Source organism: Geotrypetes seraphini, chromosome 6, assembly GCF_902459505.1.
Source record: "Geotrypetes seraphini chromosome 6, aGeoSer1.1, whole genome shotgun sequence".
NCBI lineage: Eukaryota > Metazoa > Chordata > Amphibia > Gymnophiona > Dermophiidae > Geotrypetes > Geotrypetes seraphini.
The window spans coordinates 111,302,405-111,317,290 of record NC_047089.1 but is presented as its reverse complement, the minus strand read 5'-3'; the positions used below and the strand labels follow the sequence as shown (position 1 = coordinate 111,317,290).

Here is a 14,886-nt window from a genome sequence, read left to right as displayed (position 1 = left end):
AGCTTCAGTTTCCTCCCCAGGATCTTAAACTGCTCGGTCAGTGTAGTCATGTTGAAATTCCTTCTGCTGATGTCATTTGTTCCGACGTGGATTATCACTGCTGTCTCCTCTGTCTCAGCTCCCTCCATGATTCTCTCGATTCTGTCGGAGATGTCCTTTGTCCTCGCCCCTGGGAGACATGTCACTAGGCGATCTGCTCTGCCTCCTGCTATGTGACTGTCCACCTCTCTCAGGATTGAATCTCCCACCACGATAGCAGATTTCCCTTTCCTCAGCTTCCTCCTGGGTCTCAGGTCTGTGTCGGTGGTTTGATCCTCCAATCCTTCCTTCTCCTGTTTGGTTCCTCCGCAAGGTCCTTCTCCCCCGGCTCCTGGTGGGTCCTGTCCTCCATCTGTTGGTTCCCTTTTGAAAAGCGGGTGATCCTGTGCCTCTACCATCTTGCAGGCCTCCTCGATGAATCTCTCTAGCTCTCTGACCTGTTCGTTGATGTGGTTTTCTCTGGTGGTGTCCTCAGCTGGTTCAAATTCCCTCGGTTCCTCTATGGAGCGGAGTCCCTCTAGCTCCTGTACCTTGATCTGCAGTCTCCCGACCTCCTTCTTTAGGCTAGCCAGTTCCTGACATCGACTGCATATGTAGGCCTGCCTCCCGGTAGGGAGGTAGTCATACATGTGACAATCAATGCAGTATACTGGAAAGCTTCACTGGGCTTCTGCTGCCTCCATTTTTCCTTCCTTGTGTCTAAAGTTCCTTGGTGCGTTGGAGTGTGCCCGTTGTGTAGCTAGGTGGAGAAGTAGAGAGAGAAAAAGCACAGTTACTTACCGTAACAGGTGTTATCCAGGGACAGCAGGCAGATATTCTCACATGTGGGTGACGTCATCTACGGAGCCCCGACGCGGACAGCTTTTCAAGCAAACTTGATTAAAGCTTTCAAGTTTGCTAGTGCTGCACCACGCATGTGTGTGCCTTCCTGATCCACTAGAGGGCGCATACCCTCCTCATGGTCCTCAGTTCAGATAGCTAGCAAAGAAGCCAACCTCGGGGAGGCGGGCGGGTTGTGAGAATATCTGCCTGCTGTCCCTGGATAACACCTGTTACGGTAAGTAACTGTGCTTTATCCCAGGACAAGCAGGCAGCATATTCTCACATGTGGGTGACCTCCAAGCTAACCAAAAAGGGACGGAGGGAAGTTGGCAATTCAAGAAAACAGATTACGCAAAACCGACTGGCCAAACCGGCCGTCGCTCCTGGACAGAGTATCCAGGCAGTAGTGGGAGGTGAAAGTATGAACCGAAGACCAAGTGGCAGCCTTGCAAATCTCCTCGATAGGCGTCGACCTGAGGAAAGCTACAGAAGCCGCCATCGCTCGGACTTTATGTCCCGTGACTCGACCATGCAGCGCGAGACCAGCCTGAGCGTAGGAAAAGGAAATACAAGCAGCCAACCAGTTGGACAAGGTGCGCTTGGAAACTGGGCGTCCCAACCAATTAGGGCGAAGGACAAAAAGAATTGAGGAACCGTCCAAGGAGACTGAGTGCGTTGAAGACAAAAAGCCAACGCCCTCTTACAGTCAAGTGTGTGAAGCGCCACCTCGCCAGGAGGCGAGTGGGGCTTCGGAAAAAAGACCGGAAGAACAATGGAAAGATCGAAAGGAAAGTCCGAAACCACCCTGGACAAGAACTGGGGTTGAGCACGCAGGACCACCGTGTCATGATGAAATGCAGGAAAAGACGGGTCCGCAACCAGAGCTTGCAGCTCACTGACTCTGCGAGCAGACGTGAGAGCAACCAGGAATACCACCTGCCAGGTGAAGTAATTCAAAAGAGCTTTATCAATGGAATCAAATGGAGGTATCACCAATTGAGCCAGGAACACACAAAGATCCCAAACCACCGGAGGGGCTTTGAGCGGAGGATGTACAATGAAGAGATCCCTCATAAAGCGGGAAACCGTCGGATGGACGGAGAGCAGCGTCCCATTCAGCGGCCGATGAAAGGCAGCAAATGCACAGAGGTGGACTCGAAAAGATGTAGATTTGAGACCAGACAGAGACAAGTGCAACAGATAATCCAGCACTGAAGGCAAGGAGGCAGAGAGCGAATCCATGCGGTGCTCAGTACACCACGCAGCAAATCAGGACCATCTCTGGGAAAAGCATTTCCGAGTGGAGATCTTTCGAGAGGCCTCGAGAACACCCCCACCGACTGAGAGAAACAGAAGGAGGGAGGCACGTTGGGAGGAACCAATCTGATAAGTGTAGAGACTGCAGATTGGAATGCAACAGAAACCGCAACACTGAGACAGCAGAGACGGGAACATAGGTAGAAGCTGAGTCTCCCTGACACGCTGGAGGAGCAGGGATAACCATGGCCGCCAGGGCCACAGAGGCGCCATCAAGATCCTGGTGGCGCAGACCGACAGGAGGTGTATCAAAGACCCGAGAATCAGAGTAAAGGGAGGGAACGCATAGAGGAACCTGCCCATTCCATCGAGAAGGAAAGCATCCACCTCGATGCGAACCCAGGAGAACATCGAGCAATATCGATGCAACCAGTGAGTGAGGGGTGAAGCGAACAGAACTACCTGTTGAGTTCCCCACCGAACAACCACATGCCGCAGAGTCTGAGAATGGAGCAACCATTCATGCGGCCGAAAAGGGCGACTCAACGTGTCCACCCGACAATGCTGCACGCCCCGGAAATACACCGCCCGAAGAAAGAAGCAGTGGTGTAACGCCCCCTGCCAATGACGAAGGGCTTCCCTGCAAAGTAACAGGGAACCTGTACACCCTGGCTTGGTCACAGAATACATCGCCACCGAGATGTCGGGACGCACCAGGACCCCGCAATCTTGCAACCGATAACGAAAATCCACCACGGCATTGTAAATGGCCCGGAGCTCCAGCAGATTGATGCGGCTGCGACAGTCCGCACCCGACCCAGGACCCTGAGTCCGAAGGCCGTCGAGGTGCACCCCTAAGCCAATGCCGAGGAGTCCATCGGCAGAACCTTCTGATGCGGGGATACGAAGAGGTGGCCCACCAACGAAACAAGTGTGTCAAGGAGGGAGGCACCACAATGTGCTGGGAAGCGGGATCCCGTCCTGCCATCACTGAGATGCTCGGGTCCAGCGGGGAACACGAAGATGAAACCAGGCGAACATCGGGACATCCACCGTGGAGACCCCTGATCCCAAAAGGATCAGCATCAGCTCGGCCGAGGCCGAAGACCGCTGAGACACCAGCCGACTCAAGCGCCGACAGGGGGCCTGCCGAGGCAGAGGCAGAAAAGACCGGAGGCGGACCGAGGACAGAGGGGCCACCTTCCAGCATAAACAAACAAGGACCTCCCCCTGAGGCCGAGACAAGAAGGCGCGCAGACAAACTGGGTCCAGGTCCGCCCCGACGGACTCCCAAGACTGGGGCGGCCAGAGTCTGACCCACTCCCGTACTAGAAACTAGTGCAGGTCACAGAGGGCCAGGATCAGACGCAGATGGGAGGATGGGAATGCCCAACCGACAGAAGTGAGGCTATACTCCCGGTGCGTAGACACGGAGACACCCCTCCCGAAGGGAGGGGAAGAATCCCCTGAAGGAGAGCAGCCCGGAGGCTATGCGAGAATAGACAAAAAGACGGCCAGGAGTCACCGAAGCCGGCGGCTGAACCCTAACCCGGCGCTGCTGCAGCTATTGCGGCTGCTGCGAAGGAGGCCGAGATAACACAAGAAAGGTGTCCGGAGGGCCCCTCCGGAGAAGGAGTCCAAACCACCAAGGCAGACGGGATTTAGCTGAAGGCGTCCCGATAGACGAAGGACCGGTCACGTTCTGAGAGACGGTTAGTGGCCACCGCAAGAGAGGCCTCAAGAAGCGCAGAACTCACGCAAGTAAAAGCGGCGAGACGATTCTGAAGGTTCGGATCCTCAGCCACACTCTGCGCCAAGCGAGATGACGCATGGCGGGAGCAATAGAGCCAGAGCAGGGAGAGAGTCTCCTCCAGGAAACCAAACTCCGCACTACAAGATTCCGTCACGGCTGCCCGGAATGAACCGAAGAGAAAGCGGGGAACCCTCTCGCACAGGAGCTGGAGACGTCGAGGCGCAAACCCGCAGTCGACGCCGAGGCCCAAAACCTCAGCCGCTGCCGAGGTAAAAAGCCCCCAGCGACGTTGCGGCACCAAGCCACAGTCGACTTCGAAACACAAGGCCACAGCCAACCAAAGGGCATAAAGCCCCAAGTGACGTCAAGTCACAAAGCTCCCGTCGACGGCACGAAGCCTCGGCAACGACGAGGCACAGAGCTCCAGCCGACGAGGAGGCTCCCAGCCTCAGTCGACGTCGAGGCACCCAGCCGCAGTCGACGTCGAGGCACCCAGCCGCAGTCGACGTCGAGGCACCCAGCCCCAGTCGACGTCGAGGCACAAAGCCCCAGTCGACGTCGAGGCACAAAGCCCCAGTCGACGTCGAGGCACAACGCCCCAGTCGACGTCGAGGCACAAAGCCCCAGTCGACGTCGAGGCACAAAGCCCCAGTCGACGTCGAGGCACAAAGCCCCAGTCGACGTCGAGGCACCAAGCCCCAGTCGACGTCGAGGCACCAAGCCCCAGTCGACGTCGAGGCACCAAGCCCCAGTCGACGTCGAGGCACCAAGCCCCAGTCGACGTCGAGGCACCAAGCCCCAGTCGACGTCGAGGCACCAAGCCTCCGTCGAGGCCCAAAGCCTCAGTCGACGTCGAGGCCCGAAGCCTCAGTCGACGTCGAGGCCCGAAGCCTCAGTCGACGTCGAGGCCCGAAGCCTCAGTCGACGTCGAGGCCCGAAGCCTCAGTCGACGTCGAGGCCCGAAGCCTCAGTCGACGTCGAGGCCCGAAGCCTCAGTCGACGTCGAGGCCCGAAGCCTCAGTCGACGTCGAGGCCCGAAGCCTCAGTCGACGTCGAGGCCCGAAGCCTCAGTCGACGTCGAGGCCCGAAGCCTCAGTCGACGTCGAGGCCCGAAGCCTCAGTCGACGTCGAGGCCCGAAGCCTCAGTCGACGTCGAGGCCCGAAGCCTCAGTCGACGTCGAGGCCCGAAGCCTCAGTCGACGTCGAGGCCCGAAGCCCCAGTCGACGTCGAGGCCCGAAGCCCCAGTCGACGTCGAGGCACCAAGCTCCAGTCGACGTCGAGGCACATCGAGGTTCAGAAGTCGGCACCGTACCAATGAAACTGGTAATAAAGGTGCAGCAGTGCACTCCATAAAGGGCAACCTCGAGATGAGTATTCCCATGAAAGGAGGCACGCTTCGAAGGTCTCGTAGAGGCGGGCACGACTGCACTCGATGCCTGGAATGCCTGAGACTCAGCCGATGGCATTACCGAGGTAACGCAGCTAGAAGACAGAAAGAAGACTTACCGGGGATCGAAGCTACTCAGTCCGATTCCAACGAAGGAAAAAGGGTCCCGGCCATCCTGCTCACACGAGGTGAGCCCAGAGAGAGGCCAGGGAAGAAGAAAATACAGCTGCAGCCAAATGAGGCCTAGCCGCATGGCTGAGGCCCAAGAAGGGCCTGCCGGGCAGAAACACAATAAAAAGTCCTTTTTTTTTTTTTTTTTTTTTGAAAACAAAGAAATACACGATCAAGCAACAAACGCACAGCGACTCCCTAATAAAATAAAGAAGCCGCGGTGCTAGAAAGGCACTTAGAAGAACGCAAAGAAGAGAGACAGGGCTTTCTGGCTCCGCGGAAAGCTAAGAACTGAGGACCATGAGGAGGGTATGCGCCCTTCTAGTGGATCAGGAAGGCACACACATGCGTGGTGCAGCACTAGCAAACTTGAAAGCTTTAATCAAGTTTGCTTGAAAAGCTGTCCGTGTCGGGGCTCCGTAGATGACGTCACCCACATGTGAGAATATGCTGCCTGCTTGTCCTGGGATAAAAGAATGAGTATAGTATAGAAGAAAGGAAAAAAAGATTTTTATCTTTTTTTAGAAGTTAATTAGGAAGATTGAAGATTGAAAATTGAAGTTGCTGCTGCGCAGCCGGGACTCCTGGCTCCTTCTCTCGGCTCCTTCGCAAAGGCGCCCTCGCTAAGGCGAGCGCCTGGCCGCGCGCCGTTGGCACGCCCCCTTTTAAGGGGGAGCCTGGGCACTGAAGCGGCCTCTGACGCGGTGGGGGTGGGCGGAGCTTACTCTCGCCGCTACCCCGATCAGTCTTCCACCCTTCCTGTCCTCCGCCTGCTGCCCTAGTGTTTCTCCTCTCAGCCCTGGCTTCCTCCCTGCCTCCCGATCCTGCTTGCTATCCTGAAAAGAAAGGTAAAGAGAAAGAGAAGCCGATTTGAACGCTGCCACGGTCTGCCTCGTGCTCAGTCTTCCTGCCTTTTAAGGGGGAGCCTGGGCACTGAAGCGACCTCTTGACGCGGTGGGGGTGGGCAGAGCTTACTCTCGCCGCTACCCCGATCAGTCTTCCACCCCTCCTGTCCTCTGCCTGCTGCCCTAGTCTCTCTCCTCTCAGCTCTGGCTTCCTCCCTGCCTCCCGATCCTGCTTGCTATCCTGAAAAGAAAGGTAAAGAGAAAGAGAAGCCGATTTGAACGCCGCTACGGTCTGCCTTGTGCTCAGTCTTCCTGCGTGTTCCTGGTTCTCCCATTCACTTCTATTACAGCTATGGTGAGCCTCTTCAGAGAGGGGATGCTGAATCAGCTGTCAGCAGCGCACGAGGAGGATCGTTTAATCAGGGTAAATATTACTGCTTTTTTGGGCCTCCTCCCTGCCCCCCCTTGGTTTTCATGTATGCATGAAAGCAGGGGCAGCTTGAGGATATTGCCTTTGGCTGCAAAGCTTGGAGATTTTGAGTTGCCAGACTGGAGGAAAATGTCTTCAGTTGGCAGGGCTTGGGAATCTCCACTAGCTCAAGTATTTATAAATTGCATTCAGGCAGGGAGAAACTTTGGTGCCCCTCCACTAATTTTGGGCTCCAGTCCCTCCCCCAAATCAGCTGTATACGACTACGCCACTGAATACAAAAATAATTGTGATGCACATATCCTAAAGCTAACATATTCCAGTTAATAAATTCATAATAAAACAATTTTTTCTACCTTATTGTCTGGATGTTTTGTTTTTCCATCATCTTGGTCCCAGTTTCTCTTTCCGCTTTTTGTCGATCTTCTACCAATTCTCTTTCCAGTGTCTGCTGTCCAGTTTTTCTCCTCTTCTCAGTACTGTTCCATTCTTTCCTTATGCCCGTCTCCAACGTATTGATTTTTCCCTTTCAGCCTTCTTAACTTTTTCTCTTTTTTGCCTCTGTCCACTCAAATCTTGCCTTCTTTCTCACCCTTCTTCTTTATAAATGTTCAGCTACCTCTCAATTCTCCATCTTCTCTCAGTCCCTAGCTCTCCCATTTCCCATCTCACTCCTTTCCCAGCCTCCTATTTCCTTCTATTTACTCCCCATTACCACATTTCTACCACTGTACTCACTGCTCTCTCACTCATCTTGTCATTTCCCTTTTGACCTCATCCACATAGCTCACCACTTTCAGAATCCCCCTCCCTCTCTCCACTGGTCAGGCTGTAACTCCCTGTCCCTTTCTTTCCATCTCCTGCCTAGCATCTTCTTATCCCAGCTCTCTTCCCTCCTGCCCTCCCTCTATCTACTCCCCATTACCACATTTCTACTACTGTACTCACTGCTCATCTTGTCATATTTTGACCTCATCCACATGGCTCACCACTTTCAGAATCCCCCTCCCTCTCTCCACTGGTCAGGCTATAAGTCCTTGTCCCTTTCTTTCCATCCCTTAGCATCATCTTATCCCAGCTCTCGTCCCTCCTGCCCTCCCATGGTTCCATCTCTCCTCCTCTATCTCCATGGTCCAACATTTTGCTCCCTCTCTTTTCTGTTTTCTTCTTCCCTCCCCCTTTGATGCTGAACAATGAAATGGAGGGGGAAAAAAAGAGAGATGCTGCATCTCTGCCTTCCATCCACAGACCTAACATTTCTCCCTCCTTCCCATCCCAAGATCCAACTTCTCTCCCTTTCTCTTCCTAACTGACCCCATCCCATCTCTCCCCTTGCCTACCTGCCTCCCTTCCCCAGGTCCACCATTTCTTCCTTTCTCTTCCCAACAGTTCTCCCTTCAAATATATTTTTCCCTCTTCCTCCACACCAATGCTATAAATTCTGTGCAGGTAAGATGAACTAGACCATTTCTAGAATGCTTTTGAAGAGTTATCAAATGTATCTACAATTGATCTGGATCTCTAGAGCAGTGTTCCTCAACCTTTTGACACCTATGGACCGCGCGAGGAGCCGACACCACTCGCAGTCAACTGCAGAAGGGAGCCGGCCAGAAAACTACCGCTGGAAGAAGAGAGAAGCTGGGCCGCACAAAACCCCTTGTCGGGCCACGGATTGGACACCCCTGGAGTAGGAACAGGGAAGAGGATTGGAGCGCAGCTTTGATGCTGGTGGTGCGGATGCAAGATGACAGCCGGGCGCCCGGCTAAAACACGCTAGGGAGAACACTGTACTGTGTACAATTCTGGAGGCCGCATTATCAAAAAGATGTGCGGAGAGTTGAGTCGGTTCAGCAAATGGCCACCAGTATGGTCTCAGGACTCAAGGATCTCCTGTATGAGGAACGACTGGGTAAGTTGCAACTGTACTCACTCGAGGAACGCAGAGAGAGGGGAGACATGATCAAGACGTTCAAATATGTCCGGGCCGTATCGAGGTGGAAGAGGATCTCTTTTTCCTTAAAGGACCCACGGCAACAAGAGGGCATCCGTTGAAAATCAGGGGTGGGAAATTTCATGGCGACACCAGAAAATATTTCTTCACCGAAAGGGTGGTTGACCACTGGAATAATCTTCCACAACAGGTAATTGAGGCCAGTAGCGTGCCAGATTTTAAGAAAAGATGGGATTGGCATGTGGGATCTCTTCATGGAGGTAGTTAGGGGGTGGGCCATTAGTGTGAGCAGACTAGATGGGCCGTGGCCCTTTTCTGCCGTCATTTTCTATGTTTCTATGACATTTCTGAGGCTTGCCTCGAGATGCTTCGACAGGAGGCTTAGGCTTGCTCGTAGGAAGCAGGGCCGAGGCAGGGACAAGTTGAGCCAAGACCGAGGTAATCTGAGTGGTTAAGATGGCTTTTAACATTTCCTCAAACATAGGCACCAAGACCAAGGGATCTGGTCTAGGAGGTGCAGAAGTGCGCTCCAAGGAGGGCGACCTCGAGGATGAGTATTCCCTATGTTTGCAGGCACGCTTAGCTGGAGGTCTGGTAGAGGCTGGCAGGACTGCCCTCACTGCCTGGGATGCCTGAGACTCTGGAGGCTTCTTAGGAAGGGTACCTGAAGGAGAAACAGGAGACTTACCCATAGACGAAACCTTAGAAGGGACCACAGACGAGGCCTTCAAGGACGAGGATGTCGAGGTCTTAGTTGAGGACGCTACAGGGGTCAAGATCGTGGAAGTCGAGACCGCCCCCGAGGTCGAGGTCAAGGCCATGTCCGCAGACTGCTCCATAGTGCCAAATAGTTGAAGAATTTTAGCACAGCGTCTGCGAAGGGCTCAAGGTTGAAGGGTAGCACAGCATGGGCAAGACTCGGGACAATGTTCTGGTCCTAAGCAGGCAATACACCAATGATAGGGGTCGGTGATTAAAATGACCCGGCCGCACTGGCTATACTTTTTAAAACCGGTAAGAGGCCGGGACATAGGAAAAGGGTAAACCCACGATATGAACAAGGTTCAGTGGTAGGGCCTAAGCCCAGAGGCCACCGGTCGAAATACAGCGAAGAAAAAGAAATTATTTCTTCTTTTTTTTTTTTAAAGTATAAAACACACTGGCACAGCGAGTTCAAGAAAATAAGAAAGCCGCGGTGCGAGAAGGCAACGAAGAACTGCAGAGCTGAAGCAACCGGGACTTCTCGGCTCCACGGAAAACGTTGAACTGAAGTACCTCACAGGAGTCGCGCGCCCTAACTCAGGCCCTAACTCGCCCAATGAAGCCGGCGGCACAATGCGCAGCGGCCTCAAAGAAGGCGAACAGAATGTTGGGCATTATCAAAAAAAGGTATCATGACCAGAACGAAGGAAGTTATCCTGCCATTGTATTGGGCAATGGTGCGCCCGCATCTTTAGTACTGCATCCAATACTGGTCGCCGTACCTTAAGAAGGATATGGCGATACTCGAGAGGGTCCAGAGAAGAGCAACAAGGATAATAAAAGACATGGAAAACCTTTCATATGCTGAAAGGCTACAGAAGCTGGGGATCTTTTCCCTGGAAAAGCGGAGACTTAGAGGGGACATGATAGAGACTTATAAGATCATGAAAGGCATAGAGAAGGTGGAGAGGGACAGATTCTTCAGACTAGCGGGGACAACAAAAACAAGAAGGCATTCAGAAAAATTGAAAGGAGACAAATTAAAAACAAATGCTAGGAAGTTCTTCTTCACTCAGAGGGTGGTAGACACCTGGAATGCGCTTCCAGAAGAGGTGATAGGACAGAGTACAATATTGGGTTTCAAAAAGAGATTGGATGATTTCCTGAAGGAGAAGGGGATTTAAGGGTATAGATAGAGGGTTACTATACAGGATATTAAATGATTAGGGAATAAAAGATTTAGATAAAGGATCACTTACAGGTCATGGACCTGGGGGGCCGCCGCAGGAGTAGACTGCTGGGCACGATGGACCCCCTGGTCTGACCCGGCAGAGGCAATGCTTATGTTCTTATGTGCGGTGCAGCACTCATAAGCTCTTAAAAGATCTTCAAGCAAGTCTGCTTGCGAGGCTGTCCGCTGCAGGGCTCCGTTGGTGATGTCACCCACATGTTGAGAATATCCTGCCTGCTTGTCCTGGGATAAAGAAGGTAAGCTAATGTTACATTCCAAACTTTGCACATGAAGTTAGTGCCAGAGGCTGTATTAATCCGCAAAATTTCAATTATCTTGGAGGCTTTGTTGATCTGTAGTTACTAGACAAAGTTGCCATTTTGTGTTATTCAGACCACAGTACTCCGAGAGTGACCTACATTTGACAGCCTCCAGATCTCAAGCCAATAGAGAGCCAGCTTAACATTTTTATATGATTTCATTTGAGGCTATAGGGAACATCCACACAAAATTTTTTTCAATTTGGAGGTTGAGTGGGGATGATTTTCAATACTGGGACCACTTGTCATAGAATGACCCAAATATAAAAAAGAGGAGAGTAATGGAGACAAACTTTAGGGGGCCTAAGTTACATAATTTGATACATGAATTTTAGGGATGACTCAAGACAGACAGAGGAAGGGGACAAGGGGAGGGCTTGAGCTCTCAAACAGGCCATCTACCCCTCCCCTCCCTCCTTCAGTCTCTTCTGCTAACATCCCCTCAATATCTACCCACCCTCTCCTCCTTCTCTGTGATCACTGAAGAGGAAATCACATATCTTCTCTCATCCTCCAAGCCCACGATCTGCTCCTCTGATCCAATTCCCACTCACCTACTCAGCACTCTCTCCCTCGCTGTCATTCCCTCTCATATGTCACATCCTCAACCTATCGCTCTCCACTGCAACTCTCCCTGATGGCTTCAAAACATACTGTCGTTACACCCCCTCATCAAAAAGCTCTCACTAGACCCTGCATGCCCCTCCAACTATTGCCCCATCTCTCTCCTCCCCTTCTTATCCAAGTTACTTGAATATGCTGTTTACCATCGTTGCCTGGACTTTCTCTCATCCCAAACTACTCTTGATCTGCTTCAGTCAGGTTTTCGCCTGCTGCATTCTACAAAAACTGCCCTTACTAAAAAGTTTCCAATGACCTGTCCCTAGCCAGATCCCAGGGCCTCTACTCTATTCTCATCCTTCCTGATCTATCTGCCGCCTTTGATACTGTTGATCACTGCTCCTTGATATGCTGTCCTAGCTGGGATTCCAGGGTTCTGCTCTCTCTTGATTTTACATAGTAACATAGTAGATGACGGCAGATAAAGACCCAAATGGTCCATCCAGTCTGCCCAACCTGATTCAATTAAAATTTTTTTTTTTTTTTTTTCTTCTTAGCTATTTCTGGGCAAGAATCCAAAGCTTTACCCGGTACTGTGCTTGGGTTCCAACTGCCAAAATCTCTGTTAAGACTTACTCCAGCCCATCTACACCCTCCCAGCCATTGAAGCCCTCCCCTGCCCATCCTCCACCAAACAGCCATACACAGACACAGACCGTGCAAGTCTGCCCAGTAACTGGCCTAGTTCAATATTTAATATTATTTTCTGATTCTAAATCTTCTGTGTTCATCCCACGCTTCTTTGAACTCAGTCACTCTCCACCACCTCTCTCGGGAGCGCATTCCAGGCATCAACTATCCTCTCCGTAAAGTAGAATTTCCTAACATTGCCCCTGAATTTACCACCCCTCAACCTCAAATTATGTCCTCTGGTTTTACCATTTTCCTTTCTCTGGAAAAGATTTTGTTCTACGTTAATACCCTTCAAGTATTTGAACGTCTGAATCATATCTCCCCTGTCTCTCCTTTCCTCTAGGGCAGTGGTTCCCAACCGACGTCAATTCTGCCATCGGAGAGGAAGTTCCGCCCAGCCAGGCAGCGATTGGCTGGCCCGAACTTCCTCTCCAACTGCAGCCTTAGGGGGGTGCACAGCCAGGGCGGACCGCCCCCCCTTGGTACGCCACTGAAGACATGGCAGCGGCTCCTCTCACGAATCCCCACCTGCGTCGGAAGTCCGATGCAGTCGGGGATCTTGAGAGGAGCCACCGCTGCATCTTTCAACTTTAAAATACACTAAGGCCGCCGCCGCTTCCTCTCACCTCCGCCCGCCCTCGAGTGAGCGACAGGAGAAAATGTATGAGCGACGCCACTGAAAATAGTGAGCGATCGATCATGCGCTCAGCTTAGAGGGAACATTGGTCTCAGGCTGCCTGGATGTCTCATCGCCATCTAAAACTGAATATGGCTAAAATAGAGCTGCTCATCTTTCCACCTAAATCCACCTCCTCACTTCTCTGTCTCTGTGGACAACTCTCATCCTCCATGTCTTGTCTGCTCATAATCTCCGGGTCATCTCTGACTCCCCTCTCTTCTTCTTCGCCCAGATACAACATATTGCTAAAACTTAATGCTTCTTCCTCTATTACCAAAATCCAACCTTTCCTTTCTGAGCACAATACTAAAATCTTTATCCATGCCCTCATCCCCTCAGGCTTAGATTACTGCAACTCTCTACTCTCAGGTCTTCTGATCTGCCATCTTTCTCCCCTCTAATCCGTTCAGAATTTGGCTGCATGACTCACATTCCATGAGAGCTGCTATACTCGCATTATACCTCTTCTAAAATCACTTCATTGGCTTCTCATCCATTTCTGAACACAATTCAAATTGTCCTACAAATGCATTTAATCAGCTGCCACTTCTCTCTCCCTATGATTCCACCCCCCACCCCCCCGAGCTCCACTCAATGGTTAAGTCCCTCCTATCTGTGCCCTTCTTTTCCTCTGCCAATTCCAGACTCCATCCTGTCTGTCTTGCTGCGCTCCAGACTCCATCCTGTCTTATGGCAGGCTCCACCTCTGGCAGTGTTCAAGTCCAAGTTAAAATCTCACCTCTTTGAGACTGCTTTCAACTCCTAACTCTTCTCACCTTAGGTTCTACATCCCCAACCCTCTATGTCATATGTCTGTCTGTCCAAGTTAGATTGTAAGCTCTTCCGAGTAGGGATTGTCTACCTAATGTCAACATCCTTCAGTGCTATAGAAGTGTTAAATAGTAGTAGTAGGGCAAAGACAGGATCAAGGTAAATCAACTACAGGAATAGCTAAGGTGATGAGTATTTGCCTACCAGTCTGGGGGAAATGCTGTAGTAAAATAGGTTTTTAGTTTTTGCTTTAAAAAGTTTTGTAAGAGTGCTCTAGTCCAAAGCCCAGAGAAAGTAGATTCATTAAGATGGCATTATTACTTTGAAATCTGCTGCTTATTTCTACTATAAGCAGCATAAAATCTGTTTTACTCCTTGAGATCTTGACAGGTACTTGTGACCTGGGTTGGCCACTGTTGACAACAGGATACTTGGCTTGATGAAGTTTCAGTATGTCCCAGTATAGCAACTCTTATGTAAACAAGAGTTTTGAGTAGTTTCAGAAATGATTACATGGTAAAAGATTCTGTTGTACTGTTCACAAGGTGGAGTATAGAGCAGTGAATCGTAAACAGTGTGCCATGGCAAACTTCTGGGTGTGCTGCCAGGGAATGTGTTACTTCCCGCATCAGTGCCTCTCCGCCCCCACTCAAACCTCATCTCGTATCCATACATTTTTGCACCTACCATATTTACTGTTAATATGTTTTGCATCAATGCAAATATCACCAAATAAATAGCAAACTATGTATATACATTTTCTAGAAAGTTATACTTAACTACTGTACTGTGTAGAAGATGCATCAGTTTGTGTTTACTTAGGAATTCATTCATACAAGCTGATAAAGTATGCCTAAAACTTTTGGTTGATATTATTTATATGGCAATATAAAGACAGGTTTAAAAATAAATGAATAAAACACAACCACACTACCTTTTCTAGGAAGTAGTTCTCCATTTTGTGTTAGTTCTGTTCCACCATATATAATTTCACCATCCTTAACCATTTCATTCCAAAGACCACAAAGTCCATCCCGTGTGAATGCAAGCTAAAAAAGAAGAGCATCAAGAATGTGACACAACACCTATTATTTCCACACAAAGCATGTGTCAAAAAGCAGTTACTTACCATAGCAGGTGTTATCTGGAGACAGCAGGCAGATATTTTCACATGTGGGTGACATCAGCCATGGAGCCCAGAATGTACAGTGCTAAAAGTGCACTAACACTAAGCTTTGTGAAGCTTCAAGACTGTCCGCACCGTGCATGCACA

General features: G+C 50.8%; 1 protein-coding gene across 1 annotated transcript in view; it reads right to left on the bottom strand.

Moving 5' to 3' along the window:
• The window catches only part of HERC2 (HECT and RLD domain containing E3 ubiquitin protein ligase 2), a 3,346,202-nt gene that overhangs the window by 3,303,457 nt on the left and 27,859 nt on the right, over positions 1 to 14,886 (bottom strand). Inside the window, 1 exon segment of the mRNA XM_033948978.1 lies at positions 14,548 to 14,662. Coding sequence (XP_033804869.1) covers positions 14,548 to 14,662 — 115 coding nt within the window.